Below are 22,057 nucleotides of genomic sequence, written 5' to 3' on the forward strand. Positions count from 1 at the left end.
CCCTATCCAAACAAGGAGATAAAGAGACAAAGTTTCGGGCCTTTCCAACAGCAAGCCTTTGGACTCGGCCTGAAGACGTGTCCCGAGCCGAAAATGAAACGGTTTTGATGGATCCCCGAGAGAGCTTAGTTTCTTCAGAATATTTGTGATATTTTGGGCGTTGAAGAAAGCAGCCGTACTGCTGTTGCAAGGTACCTTGTCTTCTGCTGTGATTGGTCAAGGGGTTTATTTTGGTATTTCATTGTGCAATTTGACTGAAAAGATCTCTTGATGACATATCATTGTTGTCTGTCCACAGAACATCCTGGGACCACTGTCAAACGAGGACTTCGCGGCCATGAATGGAGACGGGAAATTTAGCCAGGCTGAATCGATAGAGGCAGCCAAAAAGGCTTATGCGAACCGTCTGGAAGAGGACAGAGCAAGGAGGAGGAAAAAGCGGAGGCGTCGGAATTCCCTTAGATCCAACTGTACATCAGAAACCACTTCGACTAGCCAAATGACGTTGTCAACTGAAGATAACAATGCGTAAGTTGTTTGTAGAAACAATATTCCTTTCTGTTTTCTATGTTTTGTCTTGTAGTGTGAAAGTAGTGGGATGGATTCACAGGTGAGACTTTTATTGGTATTCCTGTGTGCTACTTTTCACCGGTGTCTGTTTCAGGGTAAGTGTTATTGCACAGTTCTGTTGTCATGTGGAGAGAACAGAGTGCCTCCCAGTGGGTGTGTACAGAGGCGTGATCATTGATTACCCTTCTCTTTTTTTGTTCATCAACACGAAATTGCTGAAGAGTCAACAATGTCAATGCATGACAAAGATGCTCTTTAAAAACGATTTTCTCAGGGTTGCCTGTTTTTTCTCCTTTCCTTCGTAACAGTCTGTTCTAGCCTGCTTAGAAACAATAGAACGCATGTAATAATTACACCCATCGGAATTCGTAACATTGTCATATACGGACAAAAGAAACTTATATCTAGTTAAGGAATCGTTCTAAGGTTATGTAAATAGGAGACGGTGCGGGAAATATGACGGTCGTGTTAAGCCCGGTGCTCCATGATCGACCTGACGGCCCCCAGCCGGCTTTCTTCATATGTCGTACTGGAGCGCTAAGCCCCCTAAAGATCCATCGCCTTGTCTCCTGGCAAAATTCATTTGTGTAAGCACATTTCGGACAACGTTCGAAAGAAATTCCGAAGATCGCGGCGAATACAGAAGAGAGAGGGAGAAGAGGAAAAAAAAAGACCTGGAGTAGACCTTAGCTCCTTATCCTCAGCAGCGGCGGTCCAATTGGCAACAGTGTCGAATTCTCAGCAAGAAATCAATATTTAAACAAACCGGAGAGGGAGCCGTAGTGAGTCAGGTCAAACAGGAAGGCTGATCGATCCGAGAAGCCCGAGTTACTCATCTCCAGCCCAAACCCTCCGCCAAACTCGACACACCGCTCAGGGCTCTTTGTCTCTCCATTTTACCCCCCTAAGCACCTATACAGGACACTTGCTCCTCTTGCAGCGCCCATTTCGCGCTGCCCACAAAACATCTGGTGGTAGATGTGAGACTGGGCTGTTTTTATATTTCGATCATGGATCTACTCATGGAAATGCCTTGACGGTCACTTTAAAGCACGGAGTGTAAGCAACAGGGAACCGCTTCAACATGGCACACCACTACGAGAGGTTTGTCAAGAAACTTTTCTCTCTATTCAGTTTAATCGTATTGTTTTTGTTAAAGAAGACAGCTCACTGTTGCCGGGAACCAAAATTTAACGCACTGATTTCAGCTGTTTAAAAGGTATATGAGCCACAAAATTGTATGTAGATCGGAATATTTGGGACATTAAATCTGTAAAAGCGATCGAAGGAAGTCAGGAACAGTTTGATGCAGCAAAATTATATGCAAAATGTTGAATTCGAAAATCACGGACTGTCCAAAACATTTATCTTCAAGAAACTCAAAAAGATTTTTGGTCCAAAAACTCCATTGCAGCAAAACTGAGGTGTCACACATCAGAAACATTGAGGAATTTTTATCTAACTTTCAACATGGCGTCCCGCAAGGCGAAAGTCTGGACCTCCTGTGTTTGAACGACACACATGTACGGTTTTCCGATGGCAAACATCCCTCGGTCTGAAACTTGTAGCTAACCTGGAATACATCGATACTCTCGGCTTAATACATGGGGTTATCTAGCATTTGTGTTTCGCGAATATTTTTGGTTCTGTCATCGATGTTTTTTTATGTATAAAATCGTTATGTGTCTTCGCCGGCATTCAGTAGAAAGGTGTCCCTTTTGCTGTAGCGGCCACCGGCCATATTTAGTTTAAGGTCCAGCACATAATGACACACGCTTCGTTTTCGATCTATTCTCTCAAGCAAAGAGGCAACAAAATGGCGGCTATGTACATATGTAGCGAGTTAGGAATTTGTGAACTTAGTATACGTGTTTGTACTTTTTGTCTCGCAGGAGAAGGGATACAAAATGACGGCTATGTATATATGTGAAGTTTGTACATGGTTTTATACTTTTTTGTGAGATATCTCACCCTCATGCCTTAAAACTTAGACGCTATACCTTTGTACAAGATGCCTATAGATGGAAGATACCCTCCGCCTATTTGTCAGTAGATTGGTTTTGTCTCCCTATGCTTACAGTTACTTATGATTAAGTCATGTGTTTGTTCTTCTCTTTGCGTGCAAGCCCAAACATCAGTTGTTGTTGTTGATTTTTTTTGTCTTTATTTTCCAGAAAAATGATTGAGTCTGTATGAAACGGTATTCTGTCTTAAGTGAACACCCAGCCAAATATCGTTCTCCATGTATTTCCTGAGGCTGATTTGCTATCGCAAGGCAAACAAGGGCCGTGTCATGTTACCTCATAGTTTCTTTCAAAGAGAGAACAAATTGTTATGAAAGATCAGCCAAACTATGCTAAAGACGAACAACGCCCCTTTAGAGAGAAGCGCCTGTAGATATTGCTAATTGGAGAACGTCACTGAGACGAGCAGTCTATGGTGAACTTCACGTCTGAAATTGCACACACCCTAGCGTAAACATGGCGCGATAAATCAACCCCATCCAGACGACAATTCAATGGCACAAGTCCTCGGTGACTGAGTCTGTTCACAACGTGCCCTCTGGATGACGATATTTTAAAGGGATATTTACTCGTCCATTGGTTATATAAATATCCCGATTTCTTTGTAATGTGTCACTTAAGTTGTGCTTTCAGTTGCGGTGGTGGTTTTATTCATACGTAAATAAAAATGTAATTGCTTTTAAAACTGTCATAATGTCCCTCGGCGTCCCACGCCTTTATAAGTGAAACTGGTTTAGCTCCATGTTTGAACTTTAAATAGCTGTTCAGTCATCACTCTACAAAGCTGTAAAAGGAAGGATTGTCTAAGCTGTAATAAGGAAGGATGGATAGATTTATTTTATTGGAAGTGTCGACAAAAACACTGATCAGCAGCAATAAGAGATACATTTCATTGAATTCGTTGAATCTGACTGACTGAGTTGAGCCAGAGTGTTAGACTTCAGACCATTTACCCTTGACAATTAATAGCACGTGTTCGAAGCCAGCTCTCATCTGATCAGCTTTCTTCTTAAACTTCCCTACCCCTTTGCCACTGGGGTCGTGTGTTCGAATCCAGATCTCGCTGATTCGATAGCTGCCTTTTGTTATAAGGTCAGACATAAAGCAAATAGCGCCTGATTTTTGTGGTTTCTTAAACCCATAAACCTGACCACAGTCGTGTATAATCGAAAAATTCTTTTCTATCGCTTTCAACAACAGTCAGGTAAATAAATGATAAAAAAATAAAGCGTTTCCTCAGTGAATAATACAGTTTCTATAAATATTTATTTATTTGTGCATTTGGATGTTGTTTAACACAATATTCAAGACTTTTCACTCCAAGTAAATAAATATATACTAAACTACCCATTGCATGAGTTATGAATATTCAGTACATAAGCAGCAACGTTCGTGCCATTGATTTTTCATTTGTTCCTTATATTGCAGTGGACTGATGAATCCTTGTTTGTATTTTTAGACAACCTGTTTGGGATATATTCAAGACTGTCTCGAGAAAGAGTGAGACTTTATATGAGACTTCCACAAACTGGTTTGAAGTGGCTGCAAAGAGCTTCAAAGTGTTTGCCTACCTTTTCATTTTTGTATGTGTTCTGGCTAGTGCAATAGCAAGCAAAGCTAGCCTGTTGCTTATGACACATTCAGTGGGCGATATACAGCAGGTAAGCTTTTTTTTTTTAAATTTTAATTTAAATTTAGTTGCATTTGTTTTATTTTTACCCACAACCCAATGCTGCTAGCGGGCTCTCTTCAACATGATTAATGCACACAATTCACACTAGAATGGCAATTATTCATTGACTGATTGATTGATTTTTGTTAACGTCATACTCAAGAATTTTTCATTTTTACAAGGATGACATTGATAATAAAGCCTTTGCAGTACACACAACCGTGGAAACCGACCAAAATAATATCCATGGAACAGTGTTCTCTTTAAGACAACGCTTTAATTATAGGTTGATAAATCTATTGAAATGTTTTACTTAACAACTATTAGTCGTTTGAAGAATTTTAATAAGACTGGAAGTGAAAATTGGCACATTCAGTTCGGTTGAATCGTCTCCATGTTTTAGGTGTCTTTTTAGAGGTCTATATGGGCACTTTTCAAATAAACATCAGAAAATTTAACAAATCACCCATTTTCTTAAGAAAATACAGTTGGTAAATTGTGGCCCTATTTCGACCTCTGAATTGTTAGTTATGCTTATTATGTGTGATTTCCGCGAAATTAGAAACCAGCCTGACCAGTCTCACTATTAAAACGCTTCGTTATTAGATCGAACCGATTTCACTCTCTCTGTATATGCCTCTAGACTTGTTCATTGCAATGTAGATCATACATGTAATAGTATTGCGTGAGTACCCTTGTGGAGAGAAGTCCTTGAAAAACGGAGAACAGAGCAGAGCGTACAGCACTAGTTATATTGACCATAGCAGACCTTCTCTTTGTGGACGTGAGGAAAAACCCATTCTTATTCATGTACCTGTTGCTCGACCTATTACCCTGACATGTCCATTTACCGTACAGACATACCCATTTGAAGTTTAAGCAGAAAAAGGTGTTTATTTAATTATGTGTACATTAAAACGTGAGGTAGGTACAGCAAATAGTGTCATTCAGTTTGAATACAAAGGCGTTTCCTCTTATTTCTTTTTTAAATGTACAATTTGCAAAGCCTTAATCCTAATTTAGATTTTCTTTACCTCGTACTCTCTGCCTACCAAATGGCCATTCTCACGCTTCATCTACACCATCAGAACTGAAAGTGACCTTAAACCCAATACATACAAAACAAACAAGCACCATCAACACCCATCACTCATGGTTCCTCTCATCAAGATCATCATCTGCATCAATCCCTTCTGATCCACCTCTTCTTTACCAGTATCACTTTCATCCACATTATGCTTTCCCACTTTTCTTGTATATTACCATTCTCACTTAAATGCATGCCATTCGTCAACATCACCATTATCATTTTTACTCATTCCCACTCCTCATGCGTATCACCCTTATCATTTTCGTCCACATTATTGTTTTTTCAACCACCTCATCATCATCATCATCACAATCCCCACCTTCTCATCCACATCACCATTTTCACTTTCAGGCACATAATACTCCCCACTTAATACACCTACATCATCATCATTTCTACTTCTTTGCTCGCTATCAGCTCTATTTGGCTCTTGTGTGTCCCTACAACGCCCAGTCAGTAACAACCTCTGATATAAATTATAGAGACATATAATATTTTGTAGCGTAATCCAAGTTTAATATTGCTTATATCAAAGCGGTGGAGTTTATCCGTGTGGGACGAGCAACACTAATTAGTTTAAGCTTCAGTAAAATAGGAATTATTGTGAAGCTTACATTACCACTGGAGTTCACCAATAATTTGCTTTAAATGTTGGAAATCAAGCTTTCATGAATCATACCGCGCCAAATGTTACCTTCATATCCCGTTCTTTAACAGAGGGTAGCAGAAAACTGTAACATATAGATTAAGACTGGAGCAGCGACAACTGTGTGATAGCTGACAAATGGTCACACATAACGGGACTTTTTGTCGAGTTTTAATTTCATTGCCGCTGGTATTAGCCACTGGCAGTTAAAGGAATTAGTATTACATCCACATTATTTTTTTACCTGTATTTTGTTTTATTTTGTATGAATATTATGACCTTAATGAGTATAATTAACAATTAATTATAATTTTTCAGGGAAAGGAATACCGAGACAGATGGGTGCATCTTTTGATATGCACGATATGCAGTCCTTACCTATTTACTTTTTTTGAAAGCCTTTTTAAAGCGCTTTTTGGCAACAAGCCAACACCGTCCGTAGGCAATGTCGTTTGGGTAAGTTACGTTTCATTCTACATTTGAATTAAACATTGTCTTTTTTATTTAAAAGCTCATAATTGGCCATTACGATTCTGTGTCCTTTTCCTGCACGTGCTTTTTGATAAAAGGTTGTATTGATGTTTTACAGTCTTTAAACAGTCGTCTGCTCAGAAATTACGTGTCCCAGTATAACCCAAAGCTGTCACTTTCTGACAATATAATGGCAAACTCTGAATTTGTGAAAATATTTTGATGTAAACGTTTTATTTTTCACGGCTCTACACAAGAATTCCATTTGCATGATCTTCAGTCCTTGTTAGTTTCAACAAATATAATTTTTTTGTTTAGGTATTTATGAAATCTATTTCATTTTACAGATTTTATTCGTGGAAACGATCCATTCGTTTGGACTGTGTTTATTTGTATTTCGAGTTTTGCCCTGTCTGGATACAGTCAGGTCACTATTGCTCATGAATGCATTTTGCTCAGTTCCCGCCATTTTGAGACTGGTAGCTACAAAGCGCTCTGAGGACCCTAGAAGACGTATGACTACAATAATACTGGACTTCTTCGCTGCTCTCATGCAGATATCAGCCTTTGTGATAGTACTGTTATCATTAAGGACGAACTGTTTGAAAAGTTTCAGTCAGACTTCGGGAAACCAATCTGACATTAAGGTGTTAATTAGTGGATCCGAAGTGGAAACAGCCGAAGCGCGGAGAATGGAGGAGAAGGAACCCTGGGAGCAGACGTACCGATTGTCCGACATGTCATGGGAACTACCGGTTTCTATGCTTATGATTGCCACCAACTGGTGGGAGAATTTCATTGACAAGGATTTCCGTCTCGGCTTTATTGAGATACCTATCAAGCAGTATAAGGACAGTCTACATCGCGTCAGGGTCAAGTCCTACATTCTAGCCAGTCTTTGGAAAATGGGCTTGACGTACGGGTTCGCTTTTCTCTTGGTTCCCAATTTGACCATGGTTCACGAGGCGTTCCGCGGAATCTTCATCCAGACCAAAGTGTTGTATCCGATGAACATGACAGACATCGCGATCCTACGACCGGGTGTCTCCCTAGGACCTAGACTCTTCCCCACCACAGACCCGACACTGGGGATGTACCAACAACACTTTCCCGGGCAGCAGTACATGATTCTGGAGAACCGGACATGTGGCGTCAAGGCCGAAAACATCACCGGACAGCACTTCGGGAACGAAACGTTGTGTAAGGAAATTTACAGCGATCCTTGGGTGCACTGGACAACCTACATGGCGTTGGTCGTTCAGGTAGCCTGCAGTGGACTTTGCTACTATTTCGGCAGATTGGCATGCAAACTCTGTATGCAGCGGTTTTCCTTCGCGGCACCTCTTTGCCTGGCCACACCTGTCTCTGTGGGCATTATCATCGGAGTGTGTCACTTTCATCCAGAGAAAATCCAGCTAATGGGGGGCTTCTTGAGGTGGGTTTGTACGGAGGACGCACTCAAAGAACGCTGGTTTATATGGCATCTAGGAATTGGATTCGGGTTATGGTGGGTGTCCCAGCTCTGGGTCACTCGGTACATATGGACTCCAAAAGCTCCTAGACTTGCCTTCACGGAAAGGTAAGTGAATTAAAACCTTCTCTGTTCCATTTTGTAGGATGTATTCTTGTTTTATTCTTATTGGTAGAGGAAATCGGACAGAACACAACCGAAACCTTGGCACTTCATCAGATATTTGACAAAGATGGTTGACTTAAAGCATCAGTGAACCAGTTGAAGCTGGATGGCTGATCCACTCTGGAATATACTTGATATTTGCGGTATTATAGGAGTAAATTTGAAGTGAAAATAACCTTTGAGAGTAGGACTCGAATATGTTATGAGCACTAAACATTGTTAAATATATGCCAGGTGTTTCAGATATAGACGTATTATAAGAAAAAATCTATGGGTGTGTTTAATATATATTGTGTACTATCTTCTGTTATGTCGAATTTTAATAACTTTAAAACTGAGAGAATGTTAATTTATTCATTGATTTGCTTGAGGACTTGAATGGTTTGTTAAGGTAAGGAACAATACCGCACACCTTCTCTCGCCGATTATTAGAGTTTTATCTTGACTGTTTCACAGATTGTTTCTCCTGCCATTGTACTGCTCGGGTCTGATAGAACAATCCTTGCTGTTGAACCGACGTCGGAACGACAAGGAAAGGGTTCTCAAGGAAATGGCATTCAGTGACGATGTGTCGTTGGACAGTGGATCTACGGACACGATGAAAAAACAGGCTCAGCAGATCGTTCCCAAGATCTACATCTGCGCCACAATGTGGCACGAAACTGAAAACGAGATGACACAGCTGCTGAAATCCATCTTCCGGTAAGAATAGTCACTAAACCTTTCCCTCACCCCCTTCTCGCCCCCTCCGTTCCCGTTTTGTTCATCTGATGTTTGTAGACTAAATAAGGTGACATTATGGTGAATATTCCCCATCATCCCTCTTTGATTAGCACGCAAACTGGTGATGTAGTACTCATGGATTACAAGAGTATAATCCGGATTAGATCCCAGTTGTCATTTAACGGGAAACGTACCCCTTTGATCCTAAAATTTGAGGAACTCAATCATTGTTGTCTTAGAGGATTGCCTAACAAAGTGAACAAGTATAGGCTACCACTGATTTGACCTCTGTCACTACACTGGTTAATCTGGTGTCCTCTGCATACCGATCCATATGAGGCAGCACCATATATATATACCTGTGTTGTGGCAAGAATATATTGCAGTGAGACAACAGAAGCATTGTTGGGTTAGGCAATAAATAGTCAGGAAAAACATTCTCAAGTAGAAAGTTAAGTTGCATTAAGCTTTTGCTTCCAATTTCCATGTTTCCAAAGGTTGAAATTGACCTGTTAATTTCTCTTGATTGTGGAGGTTGATATGCAACTTGTTTGTAAACTGTAGCCTATCTTAAACTAGAAGTGCAAGGCTTCTCTCACAGGTGTTCTGCAAAGGCGAGAAGTCCAACGATTTTTGACAGCTCGGCATCATTTGAAGGCTACGACGACACAGGTTCTGCTGAAATCAATACTTGCCACAAGTAACGAATGTTTACACAAACACATGACAGACATAGTGGAAACAACTATTGAACTTGGCAGCGTATGAAATGCTTTGTCTTATATTTCTTCAGCATGGATATTGATCAGAGCGCTCGACGAAACGCCCAGGACTACTTTAACGTGCAAGACCCCGACTATTACGAGTTCGAAGGTTAGTGTATGATTTTATCTCATCCCACTCTTCACCCCCATCCCCAACACAAAAATCAAATATCAGTCTACATTTGCCATTTGTCAGAGTTGTCAGAGAGCATGCACAATGTAGTTAAATATATCCACCCTCACACCACTACCATTTCTATCTAATGAATCATCGACGTATCCAAGAAAGATTGTGCGTGCGCATGTAAACAAAAGCACTGTGCCCACGAAAACGGAATGGCTATATACAGAATACTTTGAGCCACTTTCCAATATCTACGCTGAAATGAAATAAATATTATTCAAGGATGACGTAGAAAAGTGTAAGAATGTTTTCTTCATATTTAATGTCTTGAGGAGTGAAAGAACTCCAGTTGGTCATTTAACGATATGTTTTACCTTTATTACACGCTGCAGACGGATGAAGTGGTAAATTAAGATTGTCTGTGTTTTAATTATTCATGGTTTTTTCATTTGTTTTTCATACAAAGAAGTCCACATCAGTCATTTTGTTTGTGCTTTCACTATTTTTGTTTGCCTCGTATCTTTCTGTGACCTTTTCTGTTTGATTTTCACTGCGAGCATTATGTACTAAGACGAGACCCTAAGTGCAACGACATTTACCCCAAATTATTTCAGAAATGAAAGATTTTCGTTTCCGTTTTCAGAGAGCGTGTTTTATTTCGCCCCGTGTTATTTGTCCTGTGTTTACCCCTCACACTACTCTGCCTTAGGGCCATATTTTTTTTTACCCCAGGGGATTAGGCATCAGAGGCCGGGATGAGACTTCTTATGTCAAGTATTCCGTCCGACTGCCCCGCTCTGCCCTGGCCTCATTCAAACCTTTAATATGAATGCAAATACAGGGATTCGGGCACAAATTCTGCCGTACTTCCTCTCTGGAAAATTTAGAATATTTCTCTCCTGAAATGAATGCAATTCTTTTCATGAAGAATCTTAAAAGGGTTGGCGTGAAATAAGCCACCTTGCGCAAAATTTATCCTGGCATTCTGAGCGAATTTCTCCAGATGACCACATTTACAATAAAGCTGTACTCTCCTGTTTCAAATTCAAACTTGAACACAATTTGATTCACGTTACAAAAGCCTACGTGGAAGTTGTAAGATTTAGGGTGCTGCCATTGTTTGCCTTTGGTACACGTTTTCGGATGTTCACTGTGAAAAGCATATGCTTCAGTGAACTGACGTCATATCCGCTAGCACGTGACCACAACAGCACCATAAACTTCACAATTTCCAGTCTAACCCTCTAATTGACGAATGTAAAATATAAAGTTTTATATAAATATTGGAGTACAGTTTCCACATACATGCCTGATGGTACCATGACTTTTGTAAAATATTCCTTTACAGTCTTTCTCTACTAAATTCTTTGCAGCTCACATTTTCATAGATGATGCAATGGGATTTAACGAATCCGACGAATGGATGCCGAACATGTTCGTCAAGCAGTTGGTGGATGTGATAGAGCGGGCTGCGTGGTGAGTATACCGGCAATTTTTGAGTGATTTGGGAAGACTGTCTTGTCGGAAATCTCTCTCAGACGGGCCTTCTTAGCTGGAACACGTTTTCTTACTCCTATGAACGTATGAGAGCTGGGCAGTCCAATCTATTAATCTCCTCAGCGGTGTGACGCTACGAGACTGTCGAAGTTTCCTGGACTCCTACGCTTCGTACAGATCTGTGGGAACGAAGCTTTCTGAGTGCTTAACGCTTTTGGACAGCTTCCAGTTCAAGCTGCCAGCAACTCTTCGTCTCTATGCTCGACGTCAAATGATACGTCCTGATAAGTTGCGTTTTTTATTTTTATTTTCCTATTGTGTGTGTGGATCTTACACCTATAAAGCCTCTACTAGAAGGGAGATGCTCCCATTTCGGAAAGATCAGAGTAATACTGGTTTGTGCGATTGTCAACAGAGAACGCCCAACTCGAACGGTTTGGCCACACGCCGGGTGATGCGCGGTTGGGTTATGCCACTGAAGCAAGCGAGCGGACAAGCCTCTGTACCGGAGTCTTAGAGCGTTCACCGGGAGCTAATCTGTGAGATTAGGCTTAATATCCGAGACATGCTGCCCATTTCAATAACCACCGGTTACATAACTTGTCGTACAGACAATGGAGATTGCGCAATTTTAGCATCAAGGTGATTAGTGATCACCTGCGTAAGATTACCTGAGCATTTTCTGACCGAATGCCATCATGAACATTACACAGCGTTTTAGTTTGTCTGCTTCAGCACAAATCCTTTGTCTTGCGATACAAAAATGAACAGTTAAGACGCAGGAAAGAATAACAAGCATTATCTATCACACCAAATAGTTAATGTATTATCGTTTGTTTTGTTGAAGTCCTAGGTATTTAAAGAATTAGGTTGAGTTCTATATTTAAGTTACAAGTACATGGTTTTGGAATATAATTTTTATGGCCAACAATATTTCTAATATATTACCTAATATTTCACGAATTTCATATATAATATTTCTACAAAATAGACTGGACAACAAAACTTGTAAAATGCAGAAATAAATTAAAATGGAATGTGGTACATTTCAGTAATCTTTACTCTAGTCGTGATGTCTGTTGTTTTGTGGGCGAACCCATGCATTGTAAGAAAGCAGTGGTTAATCCAGCTTGGACCAGAGTAGCCAGTGTGCTGGAACAGGTGCCCCGTTTTCTAAGAGCAGATGATTTTGTTTTCTATGCATATAAGTGTAGATGTACCTTGTGCAGGAAGATTGATTGATTGATTATTTATTTCACTTAAAGAAACACTCAGGGCGGCACGAGAGATACAATTAATTTTAACAGAACATCATGGCGGTTAAATTATTGCATGAACAGGATATAAGGTAATAGATTTACACATTATGCACTTATACATAAAGAAAAAATATTGCAACACATATTATTACCATGAATTGAATTGTAAATATATTTCTGTCAGGAACACAAAACCACCGAGGTAATCCGCAAAAGTTAATCACAATCATAATTCATTTGTATTCCACCTGCAAAATGTATTGAGTGACGCGGATGCTAATCCTTGGTTCTCTGAACAGTGATATCCACGAGAGTGAGGTGAATCTGACACCGCCTTGCCGAATCCCGACTCCCTACGGTGGACGGTTGATGTGGACTCTGCCTGGAGGAAACCATTTGTTCGCGCATATCAAAGACAGAAACAAGATCCGCCACAAGAAACGCTGGTCACAGGTACTGGTATCAACTATATCTATCAACACCCTAGAAAATTGTTAGTAACCCTGCGTTTGTCCTTCAATGAATTCAGTGAGCCAGAAGTTAAATAGAATTCTCCGCCATTTGTAAATTTTCTAACGATTATCTTTGTTAGAACAAATTTTTGTGTATGGATCTCGTGTTCGATCTAAGAAGAAGTCTTAGTTTCAATTTCTCACATATTTTAAAGCAAATCTTTGGCTGTAAGGAAAGTTTATGTGTTTTATTCTTGTAATTCCTAAAGACTGACAATGATCATTTTGAAATCTGGTACTGTTTGAAAAGCTAGTTTAAGTTCTAATTTTTTAATTCTTTGCTTTGTAATATTACTAGTTAGAGAGTGTAATTATAGATACAATGTAATTCCATCGTGAAGATGGGGCGATGAATTCGAGGCACCTAAGGAGGTATTCCACTGGGCTTGATGTGATTCGGCTTTCCTTCTTCACAGGGATTTACACGTACACGTCACACCAGGGGGCACTAAAGCCGTTGTGTGTTGATCGCGTCTTCAGAAAACACGTCAGCTAACATGGCGGGCCTCTGTGTCAATATGGTGGACATGGCACTGAAGTAATAAGACAGCTGACAAAATATCTTGCAGTGCCAGAGGATTTGGTTTAACTTTATTTAGAGATAAACCAATGGTTTTTGATTGCTTTAGGCAAAACAGGATACTTGAGTTGATCCACTGTGATATGAATTGACACAGCCCTGACCCTAGTTAAGTGTTAGTCCCGGTGTACAGGGGACGGTCTACACAAAATGGGACATTTTTAGTTGCCCCTGTCCTAGAGCATCCGATATAACAAATACTCGTCAAGACAGGTCGACTTAACCATGTTAATTTAATCCTTTGTTGTTCTCTCGTTATATTTCGTTTTCGCGAAATGGACTAAGCGCAGGAACCCTACTCGCTCAGATGCACTAGGCTTCCTGGCAGAAATGGCACCACCAGTGTGCTCGCGTGTTCGAATCCAGCTTTCACCAAGCTCGACATTTGATCACATAACTGGCGAGGTGCTTCGTTTCCTACAACCCCTGCCTAGACTTTTCATCCATAAACCTGATCACTGTCGTATAAATCAAATTGTTCTTTGTAAAAAAAAAGAAAACAAAAAATAAAATGAAATAAAATAAGGAAATAAATAGAATATATTATAATTATTTTAAACGAAGTCATAACGTAATAAGGAATAGCTACGGTCCAGTTATTTTGCATACAGGGTCAAGCACGCTTTTGTGTAAGAATTCAAAGGTCGCGAGGATTGTTTGATGTAAATGGTGACATAATATCCAGACTCGTGTAAAGAAGAGACTTAAATAACTGCCTCCAAAGTTCATTAATCAGATCATGGCTCTCAAAGGTGCACTATTGGTTTTTCTCGTCTAGACAGGCCATGTGACGTGGAAATTCTCCTTAAAGGTGTATGATGAAACATTACTTATCTCGCGGGGTGATGCGTGAAAAGCCAATACTGCACCTAATTCCTCAAGATGGCCGTTAATCTTGAAAATTGGTTTTATTACAGGTGATGTATATGTACTACTTACTGGGGTACCGTCTGGTGGCACAGCAGGAGGAATCCATGCAGAATGGAAACGGATCATCGCTGTCCATGGAGAAGTCTGACAAATGGAAGCTTTCCAACCATCACTTCACCCGTGGGACCCTCTTCAAACACGTGCCAGAGAAAGTTCTCATTTTGGTAAACAGGCTCTCCGATTACCCTCTCTCGCGTGTGTCGTCACATGGGTGTAATTAATGAATTGTAGATATTTTAGGGCGGAAATTTCCGATAAGTTAAGTATTCATTTATCTTATTTGTTGAAAATTATAATTACTAATTATGTTTGGAGAGGTGTGACACGATAAGAATTTGATATAATGTGATATGGAAAAGAAAATATTTAAGCGAAGTAAATATATATAAAAACAATATAATCTGACAAAAAGTTTTACCTAAATAAAACATACTAAAATGGAAAAGAAATATACAATCAGAAAAATACATGGATGGGGTTAAAAAAGAGTTGACCTATGTTTGACCAGTATGATCAGTTTTTAATCTATAGTGTATTTATCTTAGGTTTATGTTAGCATCAGGTATATATAATGTATGTACTGGTTGAGAATCTGATCTTTACTGTTGATCAAAGCACGTTACAAACTGAGACCATATTCTGATTTAGCAAGCAAAAATTTCAAAATATTCAAGTCGCAAGATGTCGATTCACTCAGTGACCATTTCAATACACAGCTGCGCGTGACCTGCATGTAGATATTTTGTATGACATAAGAATAATTCTTGTGTGTGGGGAGAGGGCGGGGGAGGGGGGAACATGGCGGAGAAGCGAGCATTGATAAAACTCACAATTTTATGCAAAGCGGAAGGGGGAAAGCAGCCCGAAGCAAATATATGACTGCTGGGAAAACGTATCTCGATCTCGGCTTTTCTCTGCTGGTCAAACACATCCGAGTGTAAACCAAACACTGCCCAGGTAGTTACAACAAAACACGACCCGACAAAACAACAAGACCTAGATCGGAGAGAAAGCTATCCAGATTAAGCTATAGGCTGCTGGGTACGAAATGCTCAGTGGTTAATTCCTATGGGCGAATTGCGTTTTGTATGTGTTGTTTGCAAGAGAGAAATCTGGCATGTTTGCCCCTGTGGGACTTTTGTTCCTTTTTACAATGGGGGGCAAGTTAGAAGAGCAAACAGAGCCCTAATGACTTTAACAAAAGCCTGAAATAGAAAAGTTCAGTGTTCGTCGACATTACCATGCATGGGTGTAATCTACAAAAAACAGAAAATAAACTTGTCGCCATTTTGGAAACGGATATCGTTACCTCATGAGCAGTCACATATTAGCAATGGGAATTGTAATAAACGTTGTGGTTTTTAAAGCTTTTGGTATAAATGAATGCTTACCAGCGGAAAGTTTCGCACGATTTGTATGCTTATTTCAGAATTTTTCCTTTGATATAAATATTCCAATTTAATGAGACAAATATGCCCTTGACTTTAGGCCCTTGTAGTAGTGTAGAGACATTGAGTTGCTTAAGTGGAGTTTAGATTGTCAAGTCCGTGAAATTGTCCATTAAATATGAAAGGAACGAATCACTGCTAATTTCATGCTGAATGACACATTATACCATCTGTGCTCAAGTACTTTTATTCATTTACCTGTAACAAGAAGGTACACACACTCATTAACTCCTAGTCGTCATATGACTGAAAATGGTCAAGTATCAGGTTAAACCTCAAGCATACAGACATGTATATCTGTATCAGTTACACTTTAGTGTTCCATACATGTGGTTGTTTTGTCAGGCTGAAAACACATACATCTTGGCCCTGGACGGAGACGTGGACTTCAAACCCGGCGCTGTACAACTGCTGGCGGACAGGATGAAGAAGAGCAAGAAGGTCGGCGCTGCCTGTGGACGCATTCATCCTATAGGATCAGGTATAAATGCAATATGCATGGCCAAGTCGTTTATTATCATAAACTCATTTGTCGGGAAGTTCGGTGTCAAAGTGAAAAACAAAGAAGTATATTCAGAAAAGTTTTATCTCACTAAATATATAAGCAAAACCAATACATGAATCAATCTAGTTAGAACGTTTTGGTTGCACAAATCAGCTGATTTGTAAGCTATTTTGCAAAAACACATTTTATACCTTCATAGAAGAAGAAGTGTATCCAGAAGCTGTTGTTCAAGATTAAGCATGTTAAAGGTTAAAACAGAATGAAATATTAACACCAAATCTTGTAATACGAAATGAATGGCACTTTTTGCGCACACAAAACCAAACTACCAGTACATCTTTTAGCAACAGGGTTCGGACTATCAAATGCACTGGTTATAACATGCGTCATTGCTGATTTTTTTCCAGGCCCGATGATCTGGTATCAGTGTTTTGAGTACGCCGTCGGTCATTGGCTTCAGAAGGCCGCCGAACACATGCTTGGTTGCGTTCTCTGCAGTCCTGGATGTTTCTCCCTGTTCAGGGGATCTGCACTGATGGACGACAACGTGATGAGAACATACGCCACACGATCTAGCGAGGCCAGGCATTACCTGCAGTACGATCAAGGTGGGTATAGCTAGAATACTTGTCGTCGTCGCGGCTTGAGGCCTGGAGTGATGTTTGAAATTCATACACCAGAATATCACTTCTTCTGAAGGGTTCTTCTGTCTCTGTGGTTCGTCATTAAGATTATATTATAATAGAACTAGGGAAGCTAATCAAATGTTAGGTTACTGTCAAACCGTGCTGTAGGAATACATTTGCACCTGCCTTGGATAGAATTAACACAGTGTTGGAGTAAATGGATTAAATCCTTAACTGTGCTGTTTTGGCCTAAGGATCGGTTGAATCACAAGAATGGTGTTGTATATTTTTCACATTTGGACCTTCCAGTCAAAATCAGTCAAAGCAAGGCAATAGAAGAGTTAAACCGATTTGTACATATTTCAGCATTGGTCCAAATCCAAATATAGAAGCTTATGTCGTTTATTCGTGTTCTCTTTTCAGGAGAGGATCGTTGGCTGAGTACATTGCTTCTACAGCAGGGTTACCGTGTGGAGTACTGCGCAGCTTCTGACGCTATGACGCATGCCCCGGAAAGGTTCGTCGAGTTCTTCAACCAAAGACGACGATGGATTCCCTCCACACTGGCCAACATCATGGACCTGCTACAGAGTTACCGATCAACCGTGAAAATCAACGACAACATATCTTATCTCTACATGGCTTACCAAGGGGCCCTCATGCTTTCCACAGTGCTCGGCCCCGCCACTGTGTTGCTCATGATGGCTGGAGCTTACAACGCTGTCATGAAGATTAGTCTTTGGCAATCTTACCTGCTCTCTGTTATCCCGTCGATTTTTTTCCTGGTTCTGTGCTTCGTGATCAAAGGTGAAGTACAATTGACTATGGCGGCCATACTCAGCGCGTTGTATTCACTTCTCATGATGGCAGTCATTGTAGGAACTATGGTCCAGATAGCTGAGGATACGATCGTCAGTCCCAACGCCATTTTCTTAATGATGTTGCTGTTCATATTCATTGTGTCGGCCTGTTTTCATCCGCAGGAATTCATCTGTTTAATTCCAGGCGCTTTGTACTTCCTGTGCATTCCTTCAGGCTACGTGCTCTTGATTGTGTACGCTATGTGCAACCTGCATGTTGTCTCTTGGGGAACTAGGGAAATGGCGGCGGTAAAAGTGGATCCGGAACGGGAGAAAAAGCGGCAGCAGCAAACGGGTTTGATGGCCTGGCTGGGTAGAAATGAAGACCAAGAGGCCTGCTGCGGGATTGTCGGCTTCTTCAGGCGGCTATGTGGGCAAAGGTCTAACGTCAACAATGAATTCCTTCGTCAGGTGATGGAGAAATTGGACCGCGTGGAACAGGGCGTAAGATCGGTGAGTTCTGGAGCGTCCACTGTCCACGGCAGGCGGCGTTCTTCTTCCCGGCGCTCATCCTCCCGGCGGTCTAGGCGGTCCAACATCGAGGACATCGAGGAGGAGGACGACGGAAATCATCGGGATGACGACTCGCAGACGACAAGCTCCAGTGACGAGGAAAGATCCCATCCTGAAGAGGAGAGAGACGACTTGGTGAACCCTAAATGGCTGGAGGAACCAGGCCTGGGGCACGGAGAAGTCCAGTACCTACCTGAGAAAGAAATCGACTTCTGGCAGAAATTCATCGTGAAATACCTCTATCCTATCCCTCCTGACCGACAACATCAGGCCAAGATCGCCGCTGATCTGAAGTCCATGAGGAACAACGTTGCGTTTGCTTTCTTCATGATGAACGCCTTTTGGATGATCATAATCTTCATGTTGCAGAGCGTCAAAGACCGCGTGAGCATTCCGATACCCCGCTACAACGGTAAGGCTCCGCTCCCAATCGAGCCCCTGGGTCTCATCTTCCTCGTGTTCTTCGCTTTCATACTCATTCTGCAGTTCTGCGCTATGTTGCGGCATCGTTATGGAACCCTCCTGCACATTTTGGCCTCTACAGAGTTACGGTGTTGCAGGAAGAGGTACGACCCAAGGAAGCATATCCGAGAAGCCGTGGAGTACGCTAGGGTACTACAGCGGCTACCAGGTTTTGACGAAGAGCCCGAATCCACCGACCAAGAAACTCTCAACCTGGGCAAAAGCAACGTGCCTCCAAATAACCTACGGATGCCAGATAACTACATGCAGTCGAATGGCAACGTTCCTCCAATGTTCGAAAATGGTCACCTTCCGGACGGCAGCTCGTCGCCTATACCGGCCATGTTTGATAATCCGGCCTTTAACCATTCGACGCCGTCCATGCCCGAGGCTGTGCGGAGGGAGAAGAGCGACCCGGCACCGGCCGTGTCAAGGCGAAATCGACACAGGCACGGTGGGGGCATGATGGAGAAGAACAACACCTTACGTCGCGCCTTCGTTCGGAGGTACACCAAACTTATGAGAGAACACTCGGCGGATGTACCTCCAGAAGGAGCCGCCAATTCTAACTACATGGGCGCCGACAACGGCAGCAGTTCGCCCCCGAGGAGGACGCGTTCGTTGTCACGGAGAAGAGGTGAGAACGCCCAGGATTTAATGTCTCGATTTAACAAGCTAAATAGGTGATGGTAATTTGCGAGTGGTATTAATTGTTCTGTGGGATGATGGGCGTGCACCAGAACTCCACCCCCCCTCCCCCCCGTGTGTCCTAGGTCCTGGTGAGGGGTTCCACCGAAAAAAAAGAAAACAAGTATGACAATGACTCGTCACGGAGGACTGGGCCTACACCGAGCACTCCGTCCCAAGCCTGGCGTGGGACCAGGAAAAACTGTGCCCACGGGGAAAGAACTCCGGGGTGGAGATGTTGCTGCGGCAACTGGGATATATGTTTAGTTTTTGTTTGTGCTTTAACCTCTGTCTAAAGATTGTTCTCCATTGTGATAAAATACAGGATGTGACACACTTTTGTGCGTCAAGCTGTGTGCTTATAAAACATCCGATTCAATTCATGATCTAATTATTTTAAACACCCAACTATATTGTCTCCTACCGAACGTCTTTCGTTCTTTTCAACACTGTTTCCGATCCTACGCCACTAGAATCGGGACGTATACATTAGCTGAGCTGAAACCCCGCATGTCAATAAAACAAATTGCTTATCACAGTTATTAGAAATTGCACACAATGCGGCAGATATTAAGATAAAAAAGAATAAAAGCAAAAACAAGACGGTTAAGTGCTATTGAACATTATTGTCTCAATTGTATTGTGGAAAGTTGGTTTGTACCAAATAATTGCTCAAAGTTAATTGGTTGATATCTGAATCTGGTAGATAATACAGCTTTCTGTTTTTTTTTGTATATAAATTAAATTGTTCTGCATGTAAAAATAAAAGTCCAGTTTGGATTCTTTATGACTCACGTGCTGACCTAGGAGGGGGCAAAACACTCGTCTCTGTAATATTTGGCGCATAATTTTGTGACTAGCAGTGCTGCATGAGAGGTTTAGCCGTACATCTATACCAGCTAGGAGCAGGTAGCTAGCCCAAAGAGCCCTGCTCTGAACTGAAAGAAGCTAGCCACCTACCAAGGGGGGTAAATCTGTCTTACTTTATTCTGCTTTATTGCAGTTTTCTTATATCTTTTGTGTAGGTACATATTCATGCAATGTATATCAAAGTAACCATTTTACACCATTTGAATAGCAATGTGTCAACGCTTTCGTTCGCTATATTGATTAGCACATCATTTAGCAGGAAAACATATCAAGCCTTAGCTTTCTTCTATGTCTTGTTTAACCCGTATTAAACTGTCCAACAATCTCATGACTGTCTCTGTGTAAGACTGAGCGCTTTTTGTATTAAGAATTGTCTTACAGAAATTTATTGAAAACGCCTTTTTCGGCTTACACTGAACAATGAAGAAAATACTAAAGCATCCTTCTCCACTTGTTGGAGTGCTGTGTTAAAGCGACTGTGCTCGCCCATATAAAAAGACCCAGCTTGTAAAGCTTTTACGTTTTTTGTAACATAACATTGTAATAATTTTATAACCATTAATATTATTTTGTATACAAATGTGATAATGATAAATAAATCTAGATTAATTTTGCATGGGGAAACTGTGTTTGGGTTTTTTGTATGTCCTTAACATGTGTTTGCTGTGTTGGTTATAATCATTTAAATGGTGAAGAAACATGTCCTCCATGCACTATAGTGAGTGAGTGAGTGCTTGGGGTTTAACGTCGTTCTCAACAATTTTTCAGTCATATGACGACGAAGGAATCATTAGGGTGCATGTACGTGTAATGTGCCTCCTTGTTGCAGGACGGATTTCCACCGCTCTTTTATTTAGTGCTGCCTCACTGAGACGACTTACCGAAGGCAAGCAAGCCGCCCCGCCCGAGCCATTATACTGATACGAGTCAACCAGTCGTTGCACTATCCCCTTCATGCTGAACGCCAAGCGAGGAAGTTACAACTTCCTCTTTTTAAAGTCTTAGGTGTGACTCGATCAAGGATTGATTCTGGATCTACCAGTCCCGAAGCGGACGCTCTACCAACTGTGCTATCCGGGCCGGTCCCCCATGCACTAGAAATTACAAAGTAAGGGTTCAATCCCGATCTTAGGCAGGGAATTCATGAGTTCCCCTGGCTTCTGTGTTCGGAAGGTCACGTTAGTGATAAGTGGTTCGCATGGCCTTTCGTTTATCGAAAGCCAAAATCCAGGCCTTGGTCTGCTACGGTGACAGCCGTGCTTTTAAACGACTTAGCCAGAGAGGACCCCAGCTTTACGTAAAGTACATTAATTAACATTACAAAGGCCTTAATTTGTTAAGCAGACCGTTCTTCATCCCGTAATCAACAATGTTTAAATCACTAATACGTGATCAGTGTCTTAGCGTATGTGACTGACTGGCGCGTCTTGTTTAGTGTGCGCTTGTACTCGTCTTTATGAGGCAGCATTTTAGGCAGGTCAACATTTGGTCCGGCCTGCAACAAGATGACTCAATAGTGGTCTGATTAAATTAAGCGACGTTTCACCAGCCAAACATAACATGTGGGCATTGCCTTGGTTTTTTCACT

At 41.3% G+C, this 22,057-nt stretch overlaps 1 protein-coding gene across 3 annotated transcripts in view; it reads left to right on the forward strand.

Moving 5' to 3' along the window:
• LOC135472440 (chitin synthase chs-2-like) overlaps positions 1-21,086 on the forward strand; it is a 42,556-nt gene extending 21,470 nt beyond the window's left edge. For 2 of the 3 annotated variants that reach the window (XM_064751947.1, XM_064751948.1), the window contains 12 exons: positions 299-528; positions 4,054-4,255; positions 6,321-6,458; positions 6,821-8,052; positions 8,566-8,811; positions 9,626-9,705; positions 11,094-11,196; positions 12,776-12,929; positions 14,486-14,662; positions 16,292-16,427; positions 16,859-17,059; positions 17,501-21,086. In XM_064751947.1, coding sequence (XP_064608017.1) covers positions 299-528; positions 4,054-4,255; positions 6,321-6,458; positions 6,821-8,052; positions 8,566-8,811; positions 9,626-9,705; positions 11,094-11,196; positions 12,776-12,929; positions 14,486-14,662; positions 16,292-16,427; positions 16,859-17,059; positions 17,501-19,599 — 4,998 coding nt within the window. In that variant the 3' untranslated portion in view covers positions 19,600-21,086. Of the gene's footprint in view, positions 1-298; positions 529-1,397; positions 1,675-4,053; positions 4,256-6,320; positions 6,459-6,820; positions 8,053-8,565; positions 8,812-9,625; positions 9,706-11,093; positions 11,197-12,775; positions 12,930-14,485; positions 14,663-16,291; positions 16,428-16,858; positions 17,060-17,500 lie in introns of those variants that run through there. The other variant, XM_064751949.1, reaches the window with a different exon arrangement.
• The last annotated feature ends 971 nt before the right edge of the window (positions 21,087-22,057 follow it).

This window comes from Liolophura sinensis, chromosome 8 (assembly GCF_032854445.1).
Source record: "Liolophura sinensis isolate JHLJ2023 chromosome 8, CUHK_Ljap_v2, whole genome shotgun sequence".
NCBI lineage: Eukaryota > Metazoa > Mollusca > Polyplacophora > Chitonida > Chitonidae > Liolophura > Liolophura sinensis.